General features: G+C 35.4%; 1 protein-coding gene across 1 annotated transcript in view; it reads left to right on the top strand.

Moving 5' to 3' along the window:
- The window catches only part of Agps (alkyldihydroxyacetonephosphate synthase), a 426,147-nt gene that overhangs the window by 67,047 nt on the left and 336,527 nt on the right, over positions 1–22,573 (top strand). The window contains exon 3 of the mRNA XM_089248613.1: positions 718–808. Coding sequence (XP_089104739.1) covers positions 718–808 — 91 coding nt within the window. The remainder of the gene's footprint in view (positions 1–717; positions 809–22,573) is intronic.

Raw genomic sequence — 22,573 nt, 5'->3', positions numbered from 1 at the left:
GCTCTTTCCCTCAAGAAATTCGTAGTTACTGGCCCTGATGCATAACATAAACTTAGACGATAATGTACAAACTGAACCTGACATGACAGATATTGACACTCTAATTGAAAATTTTTGAGGAATTTAAAAAGGACGTAAATGTCATCATTTTAGAAGAAAAACGGTTTAATTTTATACACAGATGCTGTCAAAACCTCATAATATTTAGTATTAATTATCGATTAATTATTTTATCTTTAATTAACTTACTTTTATTTTATTTCAATCACACAAAATTGTTACATAATTTTACACATTATATCAATCGAACCTTTATTAAGTGGAAACCTTTGTTCAATGGAAAAAAATCTCGGTTTATTGCAATTCTGTTTTAAGACAGGTTTTACTGTATTTTGTTTCAACCATTTTCATAATATAGTGTTTAGAAATGGAACATTGTAATATGCTAAAAAATAAGTTTTTTATCATTTTATATACTTATTTCAAAATATTATCCAAAAGTATTCATTCAAGTTTTTGGCGGTTTAAACCAGTTTTTGATACTTGTCATGTGAAAAACCCAATCCTGATTCTGAAATGGTTGGTTGCCTCTCAAGAAAGATTTCATATATCATTGTGCAGTTGCAATATCTATGTGCATGTGCAATCAAAAGTTGGCAATTCGTATCAAGTACCAGAGTTATTGTTTGCTTATTAAAAAATAACCTTTTTTCTTAGGTATTCAATTGGCGATAAACTATTACCAAATTTTAAGAATTGGATTGAATCAACATTTGCTTTAGACCTGACGGTTCGTTTTGATGCTCAGGTATTATTTTTGTTTAACCAGTTGTGTATTATTTGTTGAGTTATTATAGTTGAGTATAGTTTATTATAGTTGAGTTTTATTTATTATTATTAGTATATTTTATTTTTCAATCATATTTGATAATCTTTGGTATGGGGTACCTAATATATTTTGAGAGCTTTATTTCTTTATTTCAAACCAAGCACAACTCGGGTCTATTGCCATAGACAATTTACTACCTAGTGAGTTGTGCCAGAAGTGTAAGTGTGTGTACCTAACAGTCTGAGTTTGTATCTAGTGTATATTTCATGAGTGAAGTGTAATGAATAAATACGAAGATTTTTAACAATTGGCTGCTGCGAAGATGAATTTTTGGGAAGAGAGAAAATTCAACTGCCTTTGCTGGGAATCGAACCTATGTCCTTTCACTTTCCGGGTAAAGGCCCTAGACCAGAGGTCGGCAAATCGCGGCTCTTTGGCCCTTTGAGTATAGCTCTTTCACAAAATACCACGTGCGGGCACACAAAAATCCCAGATTGTGCAAAACCATGTTTAGACACGCATTTTGTTCTCGCTCCCTTCCCCTTCCCTCCCAAGTGAGTCATCTTTCTCACAGGTTTTTTCCGAAAAAAGGGATGAAAGCTGGATGTTGCTGTCACATGACACTTGCGCGACCAATCATGTGGGTCAAAACTGGAAAGTTCGAGAAAAAGTTGTCAAAAACGAGACTTTTTCCCTAAGGTACTCGGGGTAGATAGACGCAAAAGACGAGTCTCCTCGTCCTCTCAGAACATGGGGGGGGGGGGGGCATGCAATATTTCCCATACTAAGGAATGTCAACCTCTACTAGATCATGAAAGACGATGCTTCTGGGCCACCACATCTCACGACAACTTTCCCGTGGCCACCTCTCTCCATTCGCATCCAACATCGGTCAACACTGCTAGGAGCCATCCAACAGGGGCCACACCTCTGAAGAGGACGCTCCTGGGCCACCACCTTACCATCTCTCATGACGACTCTCCCGTGGCAACCTCTTACCATCTGCATCCAACATCGGTCATCACTGCTGAAGCAATCCACCAGGGGCGACCATCCGAAGACAATGCTCCTGGGGCCTCTGCCCCACAAGACGGCCTACCTTAGGCCGGAGGACGCAGCTGACACCTCGTCGGATGAGCTTACAGTGAACCTGTCTTCCGCACATTTCCCAGGGAAGGGAGCCATATATCCGTAAGACAACAAGTAAAATAATAGCTTAATAAACTTTAAATAAAGTTTGTCAAGTTAATTTTAGGGAGCGTTGTGGAGTGAAAGAAGATGTAGTGTCGAGGATGGAGAAAGAGGTATGTTGAGATGGTTTTATCATATAGAAAAGATGGACGAAACAAGTATACAAGACGAATGTGGATGGGATGGACCTCAGCGAACGTACCTCAATCTGATTGAGGAAGTTTTTAGCAAAGGCCAGCTTAGGAGTACCTAATTAAGTTAATAACAATTTCCCTACCTATGTAGTTCAAGTTTGAAAAATTTGGCTCTCTAAAGAAATTTTAATCATTGTATTGTTGATATTTGGCTCTGTTGACTAATGAGTTTGCCGATCACTGTCCTAGACCACTGGACTACAAAGGCAACGAATCTATCAATTTTTCCTTGGAGCTCGTTTGCACTGAACGGCACCGTACCTGACTCGGTCCAGGCTCACAACTGCTGATGCTGCCGCCACCAGATGGCGACTTATGCAAGGATCCTTCCATAAGTCACTCTAATGATTGTTTAGAGTCTCTAAGTCTTAGAGTCTTGAAGTCTCTCTTGTAGTGATTTTTTTAAAAAATTAGTGATTAACAAGTTTACAAGGGAAATCTAAAAACACTTATTTTCAAATTATTTTGAAAACTGAAATACCATGTGTATGTTAAAAGTCTCTCGTTTATTGATATTGTAGAGAATGTATAAAGAAAAATTTCAAGAAGTCTTGAGATTTTTCAAGATTTAAAAATTAAAAAAAATTCTTTTAGACGAAATCTGTGTTTTGTGCCTTGGGGGCAATCCTTTCTTTTCAGCTGAGAGAACACTGTTTTTTAACATAAAAAGTAATGCTGTGTATGCTACTAATTATGTAAAGAAAACTGTATTTTAGTTACTGGAAAATTTTAAATTTTAATCACTGTTAAATACTGCTACAAAAACATTTTTCCTGCTACAATAATCATTAGAGTCGAATTATATGCTCTAAAAAAATAGCAAAATATGCTCTAAAAATATGCAAAAATATGCACTTAAAAATGAAAAAATATGCACTTAAAAATGCAAAAATGTGCACTTAAAAGGCCAAAATATGCACTGAAAATTCCAAAATATGCATTAACCCTCCAAGGATCACAGAAGATTCACAAAATGGTTTGAAAAAAAAACACTTCACCTTCAACAAAATGTTTTCAAAAGTGCCCAGCTAGAAAATGTTCCCCCCCCCCTTCTGCTCCGCAAGACATCGAGCAAGGGGTGCTAGGGATTTGACTGAAGTGGCATTTGTGTAACGCCCACTTAATGCCTCTATTCTTTAGGCTGAACAATAGTGCACCTCTGGATTTTTGTCAAACCTGCTCAATCGTTCTGACCAAAGCTGCTTGTAAGTTAACTCTTAATGCAGCTTTGCTTCTGACAGAGTAGAGTTACTTACTTGTTCCGGTTTAACTATTCAGAAATATAGATGAGGGAAATATGCATTAAAATTTGTATTTTAGGTGTTCTGCATATCAGATAATTTATAATTTAGGTGTTAAAAAAATAAAGGAGGAAAAGTGTGTATAGATCTTGAACGTATAATTTATGCTTTATTTTCTTTTTTAGATCATCAATCTATTTTAGGGCTTCTTATTGCATCGGCTTCATAAATATGTCGTACAAATCCATCTGAATTATAAATATACCTTATATTTTTGCTGTTCCACTAATTTCACAAATAATGAAAATCAAACATTTTGTTTGTATATGTGTGTACAAACTTTTTTTTATAGGTGTTTGTATTCTTATTTAATAGGTGTTTGTATTCTTATTTAATAGGTGTTTGTATTCTTATTTAATAGGTGTTTGTATTCTTATTTAATAGGTGTTTGTATTCTTATTTAATAGGTGTTTGTATTCTTATTTAATAGGTGTTTGTATTCTTATTTAATAGGTGTTTGTATTCTTATTTAATAGGTGTTTGTATTCTTATTTAATAGGTGTTTGTATTCTTATTTAATAGGTGTTTGTATTCTTATTTAATAGGTGTTTGTATTCTTATTTAATAGGTGTTTGTATTCTTATTTAATAGGTGTTTGTATTCTTATTTAATAGGTGTTTGTATTCTTATTTAATAGGTGTTTGTATTCTTATTTAATAGGTGTTTGTATTCTTATTTAATAGGCACTTTCAGATACAAAATATAAGGCTTCTAAAGTTGATCATTCTGTTGAATTCTGTGTTACGACTAAAAAAAGTAAAAAAACTCCAATTTAATTTAATACTATGTCATTTCTGTTCTCAATACCCGAATTTTTTAGTTCGGCGTTTCTCAACCTTTCTGAACCCAAGGACCACTGAAATGTCTCATACAATTTTTCGGACCACATGTGTCCCCTATTACAGGACGTTCCTGTAATTTTTGTTCCGATTATTTTTTTTATACAATTTGTTCCATTTTTTTCAATGAGGCTTTATTTAAATTTGTAAATTTACCAAGTCGTGAATGCACAGACACGCATTCATGTTGCAAGGGGTACTATAGTTATTAAAATATAAAATTTAACTTTCTATACGACATACTATGCCCAAAAATCCAACTAGAAAGTTGTTGCCCTGACTCTTCTTATGATGTCAAAAAATTCCACGTTTCTAGGTGGAATATTCACTGAGATATTCAAATTAGAAAAATGGGGGAATGTTGGGGAAAAATAGCATTGGAATGCGGGTAAACTGTTTTACCATGTGGAAACGTGGAATTTGTTTTTGTTGGCTTCAGTAGAGAGACAGACAGGGTACAACTTTTTAATTTGATTTTTGGGCACAGGGTGTCCATACAAAAACTGATGTGTTTTATTTTAGTGACCCTTTCCCCATTCCCTTTGAAACATGAATGACGTATCTGAGTAATGCTCGCTATTTGGATACTTTTTCTAATTGGGAGTATACCTCTAGTGACAACGTTCGCCAGTAAAATGCCGTGCTTACCGTTACCTTTGCCCCCGTATATATTTTATGGTAAATGTGAAAAATTTGGTTTTTATGCATAATTCTAGACCATTTTGACAAATTTGTTAAATTTTCCGAATTTATCACATTTACCGGTGATGAATAGACAAATGCAGATGTTCAAGACAAAGAGTCAAAAAGTTAGACTCTTTGTCTTGAACAGCGAGTAACTCTTGCTATAAAGATTATTTTGTCTTTCCACTATTTGTCTCTGCTACTGAAGAAGGAACTTCATACAGTTCCGAAACGCATCTAGCTGTTGTTCTCTTCTAATTTTTGGTATGTTCACGTTGTTTTCCCTAGTATATTGTCTCACCCAAAAGGTAATTCCAACATTCTAACGATAGCTAACATTACAAGATTGATAATAATTTATATGTTTTTACCATTATAACATTATTTTAATTTAATTCCTCCCATCACGTATGAGAAAAACTGATAAGTGGTTGAATTTGGGAATATTTCTATATGATTTGTTCCATATTTATGTTATTTATCAACTACATTCGGGAATTATGCGTAATCACTGATAAAAGTGATAAATGTAGGAAAATTAATCTACTTTATACCAACGCGATTGGTGATTACGCATAATAACTGGCGATTATGGGTAATCACCAATTTTTCATATTTACTGCAACATATACACATGTGTTCATACCATTCTCACAAAATGAGTTTTGATAGCTTTTCAATGAAGTATTTTCTCTAACATACAGATGTGGAGTAAACGAAGTACTTGAAAATTATAATGAATATAAGAAAGACATTTGAAGTAGCAATTATTAAATTTGTGAATTGAACCGATAGTAGTAGAAAAATAAAAGAATGAGAAGAAGTCCCCACACATAAAAATACAGTAGGCTACAAAAATTCAGTAAAATGTTCCGCATTGCAAGGCATTGAGAACTAGCGGCATATTTGTAATATTAATAATATTCTCGCATATTTCTCGAGGATTTCTTGCATTAAGTTTGCACCAGTCCATATTACATCATTTATGTCTTCCTCTTCCAACTGAGAAACAGATGATTTAGATGATTCATTTTCTGAGCTTGATAAAAGCTCTTCTCTGTCGCTCACTTTTTTTTACTTTGTTTCAATATTGTCGCAAGTGAAAATGAAGGTGATGAAGCAGTCAATTGATAATAGGCAACTGAATAACCGTTTTTGAGATAGTTTCTTATCAGGAAAGAAACAATTTTAACTAACAATAAAAGGAGGGGAAAAAAAAAGAATTTCAGGAAGAGGGATTTAGAGGGGAAAGGAAAATCTTTATCTCTTTTCACTTGTACTGACGTTACGTTTCTTTCAAACTTGCTAGTATAATGAATAGGAATGTATTTTGTACAGGTAATACGTAGTATTTATCTGTATTTGAAGAATGGTCTACTTATCTCAATGCAAAGCTAATAAAGCTGAAATTTGCTAAAAATTATGTTGACCCCCCCCCCCCTCCCCGTGAACTTCCGTATCTCTGCTCATTACTATGTGCAAGATTACAAGAAAAATAAATCTGAGATCAAAGGATCCACCTACGGACCCTTTGTCACTGATGTTCAAATAATGAATTTTTTTCACAAAGTAATTTCTCAATCACAAACGAAAAACTCCTTCTTTATGGTCACTCCTCTTTTACGGACAAGTTGTTTTGTTCCGCAGGGTGTCCACAAGAGAGGGGATTCACACTGTATTTCATTCATAAGCGGATGCAGACGCTTCGAGCGAAGGGGAGGGGGGGGGCGGATTTTTCTCCTCCACTCTCCGCCTATGATAACACAGATTTATTTTTGGGGAAACTGAGGGCAGTAGGGGCAAAGGGGCAGGGAGGCTGACCCTTGCACTGACCTCCCAAGCCCATTAAAAATTAGGAAAAAGAAATTATACAGTGAAACTCCTCTAAGACGACAGGTTAGCCGCTGATCGCATACAGAGGTGGCCGCGAAATAGGGGTTATTTTTGTATTATGTCTATGGAGTCTATTTTCCGTTTTGAGAAAAACTTACCGCAAAGGTAAGTTGGCCGCCCATGAAAGTTTCATTAAATTTATGTAAAAAAAATTGAAATATCGAAAGAAAATACTCTTTATATGTTATATTTACCAATTTCTGTTAATATAAATGCTTTTTGAAGGGTAGTAACTCAGAATTTCTCAGGAAGAAAATTTTTGTGCCCCCCCCCCCCCGTCTTTTATGCCTCTCTCGAAAGTTGATCCTGCGTACGCCACTCGGTAGAGGCGACCAGTCCCCTCTGTTTCCGCTCATGATTTTCTTGCTCTGCTACAGGTATTTAATATTCAATTGCAACACACAATTATTGAAAGGTTGCATAAAATTTTTATGATAAACACAACGTTTAATAAAAATTGGCGACATTGATAAATTGACAGAATGAAATATGCTACAGTCTATCAAGGTTTTTTACAAGAAGATCTGTTTCCCTTTATTGACGGGAATTATCTGATATCCAAGAATGCTTCTATATCACTGCTGAGTTCCCCAACCCAAAGTAAACGAAAAGTAGTCTTCGTAACAATTCCCGAAGAAAACCGACTCTCAAAACAACACTCAATTGTTCATTTGTGTTCGTCTATGTATGAGTATTTGTGTTATCAGTGTGTAGGAAGGTAATTGTGCCCCACACCTCTTCTTTTCCCGTGTCCTTTTATTTTAGAGATCTTTAAGTGAGAGGCAGTCTGAAAGATTAAAAATTGGAGAAAGGACGTATTACATGGTGGTATTAGTGTCCGGTGGGGGGAAAAAAAGATATGGGGGAAGGAACTGGTTTTCGACGCAGATGTGCGTTCCTGGCACTTTCAAAACCGTTTTTGGTGAACGCATATGTGAGTTGCTACCCCTTTTGGTACACTAGAGTTTCGACTCACGTATGCGTTGCGGCCCCTCGGCTGGTTAAACACCACAGAATATGCATTAGAAATCGTGAATAGTCAAAAATTCTGAATAATGTGCATTTTATAGAGAATTTAATTAGAGGTAGAGGAATTTCATCCATATTTATGCCCTCTATTTGAATCAGGAGAAAATTTCACATACGTGTTTAAATTTTTAATTTTCACACCTCTAAGGGAGTGTCCTGTTGAATCTTAGCTTAAAAAATATTTTTTGAGCTATTAAAATCTTTTCATGTATATTTTGCCAAGACTTTCATCACAGATAAATTACATCCATATATGTGCCCTCAGTTTGAATCAGGAGAAAATTCCAGAAATGATTTTTAATTTATCGTTTTCACCCTTAAGGGACGGTACTGTGAGTTTTTATAAATTTATATTTGGAGCTATTTAAAATTTTCTCCGTAGGGATGGATGGGTGAAAAGCAACAGAAAAGAACAATGATAATATATAGCCACCCTACATTGGGGCAGACAAAACCTGTTAAAAACTCTTTAACCAGCTTTGGGGCAGACATATTGATGGGGCTTTCTCTTGTCCTGACCTTTCAACATCTGTAATATTCCCTCTAAAGCAGGATCATGTGATAATTCCTAGAGGAGGAGGGGGCTGTAATAGATCACGGTAGTAGGTGGGTTCCAATGTTGTTCCCTCTTGGGAACATTATTGGCTTTCTGTAGAGAAGACATGATCTTCCCCCACGTCGTGGAGCAGGGCTGTTGGATCTTTGGCGGGTCCTCAAGCCAGAGTTTTCATTGGTGGGGGGGGGGGGCCTCTGTAGTAAATTTATAACATGAAGAAACAATGATGGTGTTTGTCCCAGGCCTTAGGGCTGCAGCCCAGTCAGCCCCATCCTTGTGGAGGACAGGCGAAAGGGTATCAAATTTTTCCCCCGCGTAAGAACCGACATCAGACTCATTTGCCATTAATTGTGTTGCGACATAACTTTTAGGCCGAATTTGAAGGAGTACCACAATGCTTCCAAAAGTGTGCGTCGGGGCTCACTTTTGATAGGAAAAAGAATGTGTGAATCTGTCCTTTGAAAGTGCCCTTGGTTGGTGTAGTACAGTGTTCCCCTCAACCGACAGGCCCTATCATCCATCAAAGAGAACCGCGAGTGGTTTATTGCTTCATTTTTACCCATTTATTTCTCATTAATCTTGTGTATTCCCAGGCCTTCCAATCAAGAAAAAGAAATCAACCATTCCGCAGGACTCCAAATCCTGAGAAACACTGGTATAGTTGCCCCACATCTTACAATAAGGCCCTTTAAGCTGAGATCTTTAGCTAGCTCAGGCCAAATTTTTCATGGACCCTTTATAGTGAATTTATAATGTGAAAAACAAAAATGAGAATTATCTCATTCAGAGTTCCCCTGGCTAGGGATCAGCCCTCTACTGTGCTTCCGAATTGGAAAATCGGCTGGGATATGTTTGTACCCTTAAACGACGGTTTCAGCTCTCGTATATAAGAAACATTTCTTCTAATTTTTTTTTATTTTACCTGCTCCAATACGTTTTGCCTGCACGCATGTTAATGAGGGGGGAAAGAAATTCCCTGCTCATGTCAGTATCATCGTTGCGAGGAAAAGAAATTATTGTGCTCAGAATTGGCAATTTATATGCCGTACATCCAATCACTATGATGTATTTGTGAGCCAATCAGGAAGATTCTACATCAAAATAAGAAACGAAATAGGATGCTGTGTTTCAAAATGTGGCAAGTGTGCTAGGTAGTCTGAATCACGTTTATGGCAGACAGTGCAGAGACTTATCTCTAAAAGGTGCTGGTAGATCCTGGCGGCAAACTGCCGATTTTGACAGTTGGCTCTGATCGTTGAGCCCACTGAACAAACTGCTCAATTAATCATCCCTTGCCCCATTCAACGTTGTTCAGGTCTTTTGGTCTGTTTTGAGCCCACTATTGCTATGCATCACAGCACGACGCTGCTGTTGTGCACGCGACTTAATAGCGATCAATAGTGTGTTCAACAAGCGTTTGAAATGAGCGCGGGTGTGCCCACAGAGCTTGCTTTGCAAAGTTTTGTCGCAGGTGGCGAAGAAACTCTGATACGACAAAAACGTTAATGGTGCAATAAAAGGGTTGCAAGACTTCCATATATACTACTCGCAAGGACATATTCAAGAATGGATTGCATTGAATATTCATGATAACCTGAGGGCTTAGGTGATTTCTCAAATTTCATTGAAGCCATGGGTGGGGATATGGGAGGGAACAATGAGGACAATCCCCCCACAATTAAAAATAAGTATTGCTGTAGGCAGAACAGCAAAAGGTGGACATTAGCCCCACCCCCACCTTGTTAAAGAAACAACCTGTACCCACTTATGCTTTTGTGGGGGGGGGGGCAACGCTTATGTGGTTTGAGCCCTTAGGGTCCAGTTTCTATGGGGCGTTGTATTTAAATCAACTTTCAAATTTTTAAAAACTTTTAAGTTAAAACAAAAGTCAGGTCTTTTTTTGTTAATTTACTTGCGTTCCCCCTTTTCATTAAGACCATCTATTTTATTAACCCAAACTCACCTAGGGATTGCTATTCACAGTTTGGGAACAACTGATGTAAGAAACAGCCCAGATGGTTCATTTTGTTGGATGCAGGTCTCCCACTGGACCTACTTTTCGGCAAAATGTCCCACTTTGTTTAACAAAATTTTTTCTAACAAAATTCGTGTAATTGATTTTAATTGAGGAGCGAATCACGGACATAATATCAAATAATACAAATGTAGATTGCAATTAATGATTCTGCCAAAGCAGAAATTGTATTATTTTTAAGGTTGTGTGTGTGTGGGGGGGGGGGGAATAGGGTGTATGTGTGGACAATTTGGTGGTTCAGTAATTTTTCATTTGCTTAGTTTGAGGGTTCTACAAATAGAGTAGTCAGCAAAAACTTCTGCCTGGTTGAAAAAAATAATTTTGTATTTATTACTTCATGGTCTTGGACAGTAACTGACATTCATTGTTCGGAATTATGATTCACATTTTTTGTGTATAGGTGAAACAACTGCTACAATTTTCAGGTTGTGCTATATTTTGTTACAAAAACACAGAAAATTTTTGATTCTTCTCCAAAGTGCTACAAAAACAAAATTTTGTTTTTAGGTGCCTTTTTTCCCTCTAAGTTTCATTGTGATGAAAGACGTATCTTTCAATGATGTCGCTTTTTGTCTTGACCATCATATCTATACAAAAGGATGCTTCATAGTACGACTAGAATTGTAATTTATAAATTTTATCTTGATAGCAAAATAGTGCTACATTTCTGTACGACGTGAATCATAAGTTGCGCACCATGTGAATCGTAATTTGCTTCTTAGTCTGGAGAACATACGGTCCACCGGACGTCCGCCTGTATTGTGCAGTTTTTCTATCAGCTTGCAACTTTCAATTTTGGTTTGGCCATACTTTTAATGTTTAATATCAAGTATTTTTCTAGATTTTACAAATCATAACAATTGTTATTTCCCTGAAGTGATTTTGGACTGTGTCGAGTCTGTCACCGGAGCGTTCGGAGCTAATGAATTAAAATGTCGAAACTAAAAGGTATGTATGTTCATATTTTATATATTTTTTTAATATTTTAGAAAAATTTTATGAATATATAGAGAAATATTTTAAAAGGATTCCCGATCGTACCATTCGGGGAAGTGAAAGCATTTTTTGTTTAATTTGGAAACACAATACCCCCGTTTCGATGGCCACATGGCTCGTACTTTGTGGATTAGTCCCGTAACAGTTGCTTTCTCCACGTTTTTTTTAATGCTGGATGAAGATAAATTTCTTAACTTTTACTGCACTTTCCTGAGTGAAATTTTGTCATGTTAATTTTCTGATATTTATTCTCTCAATAGCAAATTTTAGCATCTGCGGTTTTTCACCACCGAAGATTATACATCATAGGCGGATACTAGGAAAGGGGCGACAGCCCCCCCCCCCTTCATTCCCCCAAAAAATTGTATTATTGGCATTGGTGGAGGTGAAAAATTTAGCCCTCCCCATTCATTATTGATCCACCCCGCCGTTCAAAAAAAGAACATGTATCCACAGGAAATTATGGTGTACTATGATGATTATGATCTTAAGCCTAAAAATTCATGAAATAGGTTTAATTTTTTTCGGAAAATGCATTTAGACTCGCTGCTTCTGGCAATAGGGCCGCAACTAGGGGGGGGAGTAGGTGGGTCTTGTGCCCTGTGCACTGGACCAGAGGGGGTGCAAATTTTATTCTCAAACCTCTCCTTCTACATTACAAGGGGACGCCAAAATTCGCTCTTCCTCTGGTGACAAAGCATCTAGTTGCGGCCTTGCTTGGCGATAGCCTTTTAATTCCCACAATTGGCAATACTTCAGTGATAATTATCAACTGTGCTCACAGTAACGTTTTGAGGAAAATTAAACGAGCAATGTTATGTACTTAGGAACTTAATTTAGTGCTCTAAGCAATGGACAATATCCTCACCCACTCAAGACAGCTTCGGCGTGTAAGCCGATTTAGAAATTAGTGACATACGGTTCAAAGAATAAATTAATTTGTATTGAAAGCAACGTTACATAGTGCGTAAATTAGCACCTTAAACATAACGTGTGGAACTTATTGTTAAATACCTTCAAGGCCATAGCGGTGAAAAAAAGTGACACACATCAGTGACAAGAAAAATTGTACGACAAAAAACAAACATCCCTTTAAAAAATGAATATCGTAATACGTCATCACAATTCCTCTCCCAAAACATTGGCATGTGACATCGCATCTTTTATTTTCTGGAGGAGAAAAACAAACTTTCACCTCTCTGGCTCCGACCATTGCCACCGTGACTCAAAGCCGTAGCGCTCTCTCGTGACGTCACTGTTAGGGGGGCGATTGCACTGACGGTGCGCAGTGAAAACAACATTTTTTCCCCCCTATTTTTTATTTTAAAGATCTTTGATCGTTCTGAAATTTCGGCTGGTACGAATTCGCTAATTTTCGAACCACCACTTTTAATCATGTTTTTCACCCATTCGCTTGCTCTTCACGCGAAATAACAGCAGGAAATCTACAGCAAATCATAAATTAGCCCAAAAGCAATTTCTTAACCCAAAGTATGAAAAAAAAAATTCACTTGAAATATAGTGTATATTTGAGCTGGATTATTTTGAAGCAATTAAATAAACGAAAGATTTTTTCAAATGATTTTTTTTCTAAAATAATTTAAATGAAGGAATTTGCGAAACGATAAGTGATTCAAAAGAATGAATAATAGATCTAATGATTATAACAATATATACACATTATAACAATATTAGTCAAATTATAACAATATATACACATGATAAAATATTATACAATGCCCATAAAGAATACTTATGGTTGTCTTATTCTAAGAATGGATAGCTTCTCGATTTACAAAGCTCAAATACATATATAGGTTACATGAAAAGAAAAACAAATACAAAATCATACAAAATATACTATACAAATATTGGAAACAAAGAATCCAGCTAATACAAGGAATATGAACTTTTCTAAAGCTTGATCAATTTTCTTTTTCGTGGCTTCAAAAATTGCAAGGCGACAAAACAAGTGGTAATTTAGAATATGTAAATCGAATCACACTTTCACATAGGAAATAATATAAACTCTGATTCGCTCCACAATCATTCATTCACATACAAATTATCAATAATACAGCACAAATAATTAATATAATACCATAATAAATTCGTCATAAATGAAACAGGCACATAATAACGAGGCACAAATGGATGAAAACATTAATTTTTCGATAATGTGCTTAATTTTCTTTTGTTTTGTTTTTTTGGAATAGAATCATTTTTGTTCTTACAGTAATTCTTCAGCAAAATATTTGTTGATGCTCTGATTATCAGAGTCATAATTTTCGAAGATGAGTGATTTTCGCAGGTGTCTACGAAAATATCTTTTGTCTCGAGAACCCTCAAAGTAAGTTGAGTGGCTGTTTGTCTCTGGTTTCTCTCTCCCAAAAAATGCACTTCAAAGTCAGAAACTAATTTTTTGATGATGATATAATTGTGGATAATTGTTTCTACCACATCTATTGTAGGGTATTTCAAGCCACCTCTGTCAAAATCACTAATCAGCTTGAATCTCTCGTCAATGGCTAGCCGCCTATTCAACTGTCAAGTTTTTTCTACAAACTTCACACTTTAGTTTTCTGTGAAGCACAGAGTGGACACAATAACCTGCAAGAAATGTTATGATGGGCAAGTCATCTTCTGCTTTCTTAACATCTATGTCTGTGACCACAAGCTCTGAGAAGTTTTGATTGAGAACAACATTTTCATCATCTTCAAATATGTCGCTGCTTAGTTCATTAACCAAGAAATCTCCTTTAGATTTCGATGAAATTTTTAATTTAAGAACATTGCAGGTTCTTAATTTTTTTTCTACTTCAAGAACTTGCCTCATAGATATGTGATAATGAGTGCCAGCCATTTGCCTATACAAGCTGAATCTGTACTCCAACTCGTCAGTTTGTATTTTTCCTGGCAATAGGTATGCCATTCCAAGTTCAGATATGACATATCTTGTCAACTCTATGATGCAGTTAGTGGAAATAAGGAGAGCTGAATGTGTTTCTCTCATCAGCCTACCAGTATCAACATCTAAGTTTTCCCATTTGTTCAACCAATTGATGAAACTGCATAGAAAAACTAGCTTATCGTCATTTTCATCAACTGTGAGAGGACTGCAAAAGTCATCTCTCAACCGCAGCCCCTTCCCAGGAGATTTCACATTCATTATGGAAAACCATGAGTTAAATATTTTGATGTACTCTGATGTTCCAAAAGAGTTTAAAATACCCTTTTCTTCACCAAGACTCAATATGCTCTTACTCACAGATGTGTTAAACAGTTGCAGTGCAAGCCTAACATTTTGTTTTTCAAGGCTAGATGGCCATAAAGCCTTCTGCGTTAGCGTATAGCCATGCTTAACAAGGTTCCCAGACTCAATTTCATATAACTTTTTAACCGATTGTAAAGAAGCTGTTAAAATAGAATCAGAAGATAAATCAAAACTTGGGAAATACATAGCTTGCTCGCCATTTTTCTGATTAACCCAATTATTTCTGACACTTTTAATTAAATGAACAGTGTTAACACAGTAAAATAAAGGTCTGTTCTGATCACAGGGATGAGGATATACATACTCTGCCAGAGGATTATTAAAACCTCTGAGACACTTTCGATTGATACTATTGTTGTCACTAACAATTACAACAACTTTATAGTTCCATTCTTCCAATTTTACAATAATTTTTTTCACAATTTGAAACATGGAGTCAGATGTAATTTTCTTCACCGGTAATATATAAATAACATCTTTGAATTTCGAGAACAAACTTTGTAACATAAATACGTGAGCACTGTTAGCAAAATCTTGGTTATTGTGTGCAAAACCAACAATATTTCCACCTTTGAAATCATAACACTCTCTTAAATGAATTTCATCAATCATTAATGAGACGTACAATTCTTTATTCTCGAGTGATTGAGATCTTTGTTTTGCATACATGAGAAAATTGTCATTTTTAATTTCATCAAGGGGGTTTAAGTTTAATTTTGCACTAATTTTTTGAATGGTTGAGGTATGTGGTAAAATTAACTCTCCTGACTCTCACAAATTTATACGCATGAGGGGATAACATAAAAACCATGGATGCAAAAATTAGAGATTCAGGAGAGTATTTGTACTTTTCAGGTTTGGTAACTAACAATGAAATTTGTTCTTTGAAAAAATTAATTACTTTTTTTTTATCACTTAATAATCTGTCACTTTATCTAATAAGTGTTGTATGATCTCAATAAGGCATTGAAATTTTCCTCTTTCACAATTTTCCAGTTTCTCAATCTTTTCAAGAATTATGTAGATATTGTTAATGTTTGACACATTCATAGGGAAGTGGTATTCATCAAAATTATTAATGAACTCACCTCTATATGACATTTTCATTTGAAGAGCATCGTTTATGGTAAATGCATAATTGAGTGTTACTCCAGAGGTATCTTCTAAATTAAGAAACATAATGGAACTATCATGATGCACAACACTCCAAAATGGCGATGGCATAAATTTTCTCACACAGTCATTCAGTTCACCAATATTGCAAAATGTCCTTTGCGAATCATAACTTGTTTTTGATACCATACTCTGTTTGATGGCTTCCTGAACATTTGTTTCTTCCGCCGCCATACGCTTCTTTTCTGGACATGATCTTGTTGTTCCATGGTTAATTGCAGTTAAATAGGAAGGATAATCAAAAAATAACGTTGGAACAGCATCTTTCTTCAATCTCGGCCTCTTCAATGGAACTCTGATTATGCTGCCTACCTTTTCATCAAAGGCTTCTGTATACGTCTCAATACAGGATTTTTCAAAATGTCTGGCACATACCTGCAATAAAAAGAGTAATAAATATCATGACAGCATTTACAGTTCAATGATTCACTACTTATTTAGAACATAATATGCAGTCAAACCCTGATTTAAACAATCAGTAAAACCTGATATTTTTATTCATTGATGAAAATTGTTTATATCGGGACTGCAATTAACGCATATATCTGCAGGATTTTCTAAAAAAATTAATTGGATAGGAGACCGTTGTCTGGGTCTGACTACAATATACTATGAAATCTTTATATAAAGATTCTCTGCAGGCCAAGAAAAAATTATGCTCCAGAGGAACGTATTATTTCCACTATTGTTGTATCACCATTTCAATATATATATAGCTATCTTAAAAAAAAAAGGACAAAGCTATAATACACACATACATGTGAAAGGAAACTTGAACGTTATAATTGAATTGAAAAGAATGAAATCAGTCCTAAAACACCAGATTTTATATTGCTTATCACAGTTAATTAAGGTAATTTTAATTCAAGCATCTGACATCTGAGAAAGTGTTTTAAAAGCTATGCTTCATTACTATATTATAGTATTAAAATTATTTGTTACTGTTTCGATTGTTGGAATTTTCTTCAAAATAGACATTTGTGGTTGAGTTTCACAGCAAAGAAATATGTTCGTGTCTGACAAGAATGAGCAAACATTTTTTTTGTCTGTAAATATTTCATGGCTTTAACAAAAATTCAATTTACAATAACATAATGCAAAAATGCATATTAACTTACCCTGGAATTTTTTGTAGGCTTGAAGTTTTTCCTAGATATATGTTTCAACCAAGTGTTTTTCAGCTTTGCATCTCTTGAAAATTTAAACACACTTATACGGTCCCCTGAGGCACTGAGCATTTGCTGGGCATACTGGCATAAAAAAAAGAAAAAGAATTTACTTTCCAGTATAACAAATGTAACAAGAATAGTTTTGTATTTAATTCATTATTTAAATTGCAATAAGTTAGCATAGCAACTGTAGCCTATACTAATTTATGCTGAATACATTCATTTCATAAACCATTGAAAAGCTTTTAAATATTAAATTCTCTATTCAATGAAAAATGCATTTGATTGTGAGCTGTTTCTTCGAATGTTTAACAATTAAAAAAAGCAGATTGCTCAGAATTATGTGACGAAATTTTTTTTGTCATTTCTGATAGTAACAATCGCCAAAAAACGACACTATAGCAAAATTATCTGATCTTATTAAACGCAAAACATTTGTTCACTATTTATTTCTAGCGATTTTAATTTGAGAGTATCAGTTATTAGAGTATTAATTATTGAGAGTATCAATAATCAGTACACAATAATCTTTGTCTAATTGGAATTAAATTATTAACTTACCCTTAAGCACACAACAATATAATATCATGCACGAAAATATGTGATTAGCAACATCGTTTACCAATAGGTAGCCTGTTCAGTTTAACAAACATAAATTAACAAATAAATCGTATAAATTTATTTCCTATATTCATTTTAAAAAAAACTGAGAAATACAAATCTTTAAAAATATTTGAACACTCACTTTCTCTATTCGTCAATAAATTTCTTCATTTCCTGCATAGAAATAATAAAATTCTGCAGCTGTTCCTAAAATTGATAAAATTCAGCAGTAAAATATTAAAAAATTTAGCACGTGCACGAGCGAACCGACATTCCCTTGATCGGGAAGAAACCAGTAAGTGCTGATACTCAAGATGGCCGTAGACACGCTACGTTCGCCCTATGCTGATGACGTCACAAGAAATTTTCAACTCAGCACTCTGGCTTTGAGTCATGGTGGCAATGCTCCGACCCCGGAAACTCACTTTCCTAGGTACATGAAATTCATCAAAAATTGTATTTGTGTAATTCATTCGATCTGATCATTCTTAATTTCATTCTTATTTTTTTTTATGTACTTGTTGTCCTATTTAGCGCTGATTTGTCGCCCCTCCTGTAGCGGGATTCCGCGCACGACCCTAAAGCCGCTCTTGAACACTACAGAAATTGCATTAGTCCAACTTTGGCATAAGTTAGGCAGACCATATTATCGCAAAAAAAAAAATTCAGGAAATGTGGGTTCTAAATATGGAACATCGGTAATTGTCGCCAAAAAATTGGAGAGTCAAGCAAAGTTGCCAATTATTGTTAAAATCAGTAAAAAATCGCCAATGGTGGGAAATGAAGCTCCACTACAAATCATGGTAGATTAAAATGTACAGGATCATATGCGGGGGGGGGGGGGGTAAACATTGCAAGTATGGGAGATTAACCGTCAACATGCTCCATATGTATACCTATAGCATGTGTATATGCAGCTGAGTGGACTTGCGAGAATTCAGTTGTAGTTTATTTAGAACTCTAATTTTTTTTCATTTTTATGTTTAGGTTGTTGTAGCCATTTCAATCCTGATGTTCTGAAAGAAGCAGATGAAAATGATATGATCTCAACATGGTGCAGACCTAGTAAAAATGCTGAAGAAGCTTGTTTTATTTGCAACCATGTCATTAATTGTAGACTGCATGGTGCAACAGCTGTAAAGCGGCATGTGATCAGCAAGAAGCATAAGGATGCTTGTGCAAAACAGAAATTCACTGGGAATAATAAAAGTCACTTAGTCAGATTTATTTGAAAACCATGTAACCTCATCTGTTGCATCTCATTCTGAGCTACTACTGGCTGCTGAAACCTACTTTGCTTTTTCATTAGCTGAATGTGACATACCTTATAAATATGGAGATACTATGACCAAACTATTACCTAAGATGTTCACTGATTCGAAGATAGCTAGTGACTTTGTAATGAACAGAAAAAAAATATCTTACACTACACCAGATGATATAGGACCATTTTTGGAAGCGGATCTGATTGGTGACATCATAAGAAGCAGTGCTTTTTACACAATACAAGTTGATGAAACACCAATTTCTGAGGAGCACATGAACCAATTTGACATCATTGTATTTCAGTGAAACCGATAAGCAAGTGAATGTACATCATCTAGAGTCCTTTTTTCATGGGTCACACTAAAGCAGACAAATTATTTGAGGCTGTACTGTCAGCTTTAAGTTAACTGCCCAATAAAGCACTTGCTATCGTTTTTGAGTGATGCACCCAATGTAATTAAAAGTTTAAAAGATAAGTTGCATGCTTTGAATGAAAACTTAGTAGATATTGGAGCATGTTCCCTACACAAAGTGCATAATGCTTTTGGTCAAGCTGTTAAAGCCTTTTATGCCAATCTGGAGCCGTTGGTGGATTTATATTTTTTCATTAAAAGATCAGCAGGGAACAGCTGTCGTATGGTCCGCCACTTGACGATTATTTGGCGCCACACGTCTGATGGCCCGACGAAGAGTCGCCAAGGCAGTCAGACACTACCGACGCCGAAAAAAAAAAACATCAGCGTGCAAAACATAATAGAAACCACCAAGCATAAAAATCGAAAAAAATATCAGTTAAAAAAATTACACCTGGCCCATTTTTTAATAATAAAAAGATCGGGGCATAAGGAATTCCGGGCATAAATATTCTATGTATTAAAACTAAAACCCGGACCCTTTTTTTTAAATAAACAGATCCGGGCAGGCTGAATAAATAAATATTCTATGCATTAAAACTAAAACCCGGACCCTTTTTTTAATAAACGGATCCGGGCATGTTGAATAAATAAATATTCTATGCACTAAAACTAAAACCCAGACCCTTTTTTTAATAAACGGATCCGGGCATGAAAAATTCTGTAGGTTCATTTTAAATAATAAACCGATAAAACGGAAGGCATGGCAATGGATGAATAACTAATAAATACAACGAAATAATAAAACGGCATGATACAACCTGAGCAGTAGATAATAATCCGTAATGATGTAAGCTACAGAAGGGAGGAATAATAATCAAAGAGAGAGAGACACGCTGGAAATGGAACAACGGCTGCTTAGAATTTTTGAAAAAAATCTCCGGAAAAGTGTTAAAAAATACGACAACCCAGAGAAGCATTATGACGATCTTGGCGACTTATCGTGAGAAAAAAGTCGCCAAAGTCGTGGCGGACCATACTGCATCTGTTCCGATCAGCAGTTCAATATTCATGCAATAAAAGCATTTTTCGGAAAAGATTTGTCAACTAGAAAAGAAGGCCAAAGGCTGAAAAGAATAAAAAATGCTCTATCAGATAAAACTCTTCTTGCTAAAGCACTTTTTATAAATAATGCTGGAGAGCTCTTCACTGCTTTCCTCCTCCTTTTCCAAAGAGAAGAACCTCTCATTCACATCTTGTATGACAAGTTTGTTTATATCATCATGGGAAGATTTTTGAGATTGGAAGCATGTGCCGAAAAAAGTGGTTCGCAGCTGAAATTCGTGGATTTGAATAAAGGAGATCTGTGGCTGAAAAATCCAGAAATCGGACTTGATACTCAAGTAGAACTTTTGAGAAATTGTCCAGAACAAGCCACTAGATTTCACAAGATAGCAAGGTCATTTTACATAGTTTTGTACAAAAAACTTGCTCGATTCTTGCCCCTCTTAAATAAATTTTTGGAGAACTTGAAATGCCTGCATTCAGATTGAAATGAGGGTCTAAAAATTTGATTAGGATGCTTGCTGCTTCTCTTCTCTGCATTGCCGAACGTAATTAAGCCAAATGAAGTATCATCTCTTACTGATGAATGGGTCATTACTGGGGCAAAATTTTTAATATGAGTGATACATCGGGCAACCCCAAATTTAATAAGCTAAGTAGGCTTGTCAAATCCCTACTTTCACTAGCTCATGGCAATACGGAATGCGAATGGAGCTTTAGTGTCAATAAACACTTATTGGAAAATCATTTTTCTCTTAACATTGAAAGTATCAATGGATTGCGCAAAGTTAAATGCCACATCAAGAGAATAAATGGCATTGAAAACTTGAAGATAAACAAGAAACTTCTGAAATCTGTTAAAGATGCAGGAATGAAGTACAGAAAATGAATGAAAATGAAGAAGCAGCTCAAAAGAGAAAAATTTGGGATGAAGATAGATGTACCCAGACTTTCATCTTTGAGAGTGAATTGTTAACCAAGAAGATGGAATCATCTCGAAGCAAGCTGAAGCAATGATGAAGACTTAAAGGCCAGTCGTAGTCCAGGCTCTGTCCCTGGTGGGATGTAAGCCGTTTACCCGGGATGGTTGGACTACGCTGGAGAGGAATGATGAAGACTGGACTTGAGAAGAGATTTTTCAGAAATAGTAAATGGCCAAGTTCTTATTGAAAGAAGCGAGAACAAACAGTCCGAAATACTTGAAACTGTTGGAAGAGAATAAAAAAGCACAACTTGCTCTTGTAAAGGATGCCAAAAAGCAAGCAAAATGATTTAATAACAAACAGTCTCTTCTATCTTTTGCCAATTTTTGAAATTAATCATTGCCTAGTTCTATTTTCTTAAAAAGCTACCAACTATGCAGGGCTCAGGAGCTAATCAGTGTAAGTCAATTTTTTCTGAAAATGATTTGCATATTGTAGCATGCTCTTCATTGTTAACATTTTCAGTTGCAAAGAATTCAAGTTGCTATCTTTATGTTGAAAATGGTTTATCTCGTTAAAGATAAAGATCCTTCCTATTTAGCAAATATTCTTTTACCTCATTTTCAATGCTTATTGAAAATGAGGATTACACTAAGTTTCATAAAAGATATTTTATAAAACTTCAAAAATGCAACCAATAAGCCTATTGGTTACATTTGCTCAAATGTAACCGATATGCCTATTGGTTGCATTTTTCAAGTTTTATAAAAGAACCTTTATCAAACTTTTGTAGTGTGACATTGACCTAACACTGATTATCTTCTGAGCCTCCCCATTATATGGTTCTTATTCTTCAATTTTGTTATGGTAGTTCTGAAGTTGCTGCTCAACACTGATTTTATTGGCGAAGATATTGCAGTGACTTCAGGATGCGGATGCTAATTTCAAATCTGGCATTGGTTTTTATCAGATTGGCTCTAGTTTTCAAGATAAAGTGAAAATTAAATTTCAATAGTAATATATAAGCAGCATACAAATCACACTGAAACTGCGAGAAATGTAAATCAATAATAAATAAAACAGACCTGCCAACTCTCCGGATTTAAGCGGGATACTCCGGATTTTTCATCCTTCTTCCCGCTCTCCAGATTTGTTAAAATTTCTCCGTATTTTGGCAGAAAATTAGATTTTACGCAAGCT

The sequence above is a fragment of the Pholcus phalangioides genome, unplaced genomic scaffold (genome assembly GCF_987345545.1).
Source record: "Pholcus phalangioides strain wild (caught in Gottingen) unplaced genomic scaffold, Ppha-v1.0 ptg000020l_1, whole genome shotgun sequence".
Classification (NCBI taxonomy): Eukaryota; Metazoa; Arthropoda; class Arachnida; order Araneae; family Pholcidae; genus Pholcus; species Pholcus phalangioides.
Note: the sequence above shows the minus strand (reverse complement) of the source record. Positions and strands in the feature narration are given on the sequence as shown.